General features: G+C 49.4%; 1 protein-coding gene across 1 annotated transcript in view; it reads right to left on the bottom strand.

The window, feature by feature from the left end:
• Window positions 1-302: 302 nt before the first annotated feature.
• Window positions 303-1,025, bottom strand: part of LOC106814323 — a 12,480-nt gene continuing 11,757 nt past the window's right edge. The window contains exon 3 of the mRNA XM_014818623.1: window positions 303-895. Within this exon, the coding sequence (XP_014674109.1) occupies window positions 340-895 (556 nt within the window). The 3' untranslated portion in view covers window positions 303-339. The remainder of the gene's footprint in view (window positions 896-1,025) is intronic.

Genomic DNA, 1,025 nt, shown 5'->3' with positions numbered 1-1,025 from the left:
ATATATAACAGGCTACATTACATTACATTAAATTACAATATATGTAATGTAAGCGCGTGTGCATTGTAACCGTGGGTTTGTATGTATACTAAAGGTTCGCGTGTCGCCTCGGCTGAGCTGTGATCTTAGGTGATACACGCACAGACACACATGCACGCGCGTCCACGCACGCACGCACACACACGCACGCACACACATGCACACACACTCATGCACGCGCATACGCACATACGCATATACGTGTGTACGCACACACACATATAGGCACGCACACTCACATGCACGCTCACACACGTGCGCGCATCTATATATATGTATACATGTTATGTCCATTCTTGATCATGGGCGCTCGGCTTCCAATGTAAAATATTGGTGTCCACCGGGTGACGTCATAACATCGCGTGTGTCCGCCGTCACATCGCATGTGTCCGCCGTCACATCGTGTGTTTCCGCCGTCACATCGTGTGTGTCCGCCGTCACATCGAGTGTTTCCGCCGTCACATCGTGTGTTTCCGCCGTCATTTCGTGTGTCCCCGCAACCACTTCGTGCATTACCTCCATCTCTGTTTCTTCACCAGCCGCTTGTTCTAGCACAAAGTAGTCTTGCCCAAGTAGGGCGCCACTGCTGTTAACTTCCGGTGCCGTGGGCGACGTTATAACGACGTCCACCTTCTGTGCACGTGATGCCAACGTCATTGCTTTGCCATCATGGCTATTTTCGAAACTAGTGTTTCTGTCCGACGTATCGTTGCCGAAACTGCCATCTGGTGGTGGGTGGATGGTATCGTCGATTATATACTCGTAGATGTGGGCCGACGCGAGCTGGCACGGCAGCGCGGGTGCCGAAAATCGCCGCTCCTCCGGGCGTATGCACACGCCGTTAGCATCCGCTGACCTGTTAGACGGAAAACGATGAACTGTATATTATCAACATACAGCTATAAGTACAGTCACTTTTTATATTATACAGTTGTATGTTATTATGTACAGTTGTATGTTATTATGTACAGTTGTATGTTATTATG

Source organism: Priapulus caudatus, unplaced genomic scaffold (genome assembly GCF_000485595.1).
Source record: "Priapulus caudatus unplaced genomic scaffold, Priapulus_caudatus-5.0.1 Scaffold905, whole genome shotgun sequence".
Classification (NCBI taxonomy): Eukaryota; Metazoa; Priapulida; class Priapulimorpha; order Priapulimorphida; family Priapulidae; genus Priapulus; species Priapulus caudatus.
This window is presented reverse-complemented; position numbering and strand designations above follow the sequence as displayed.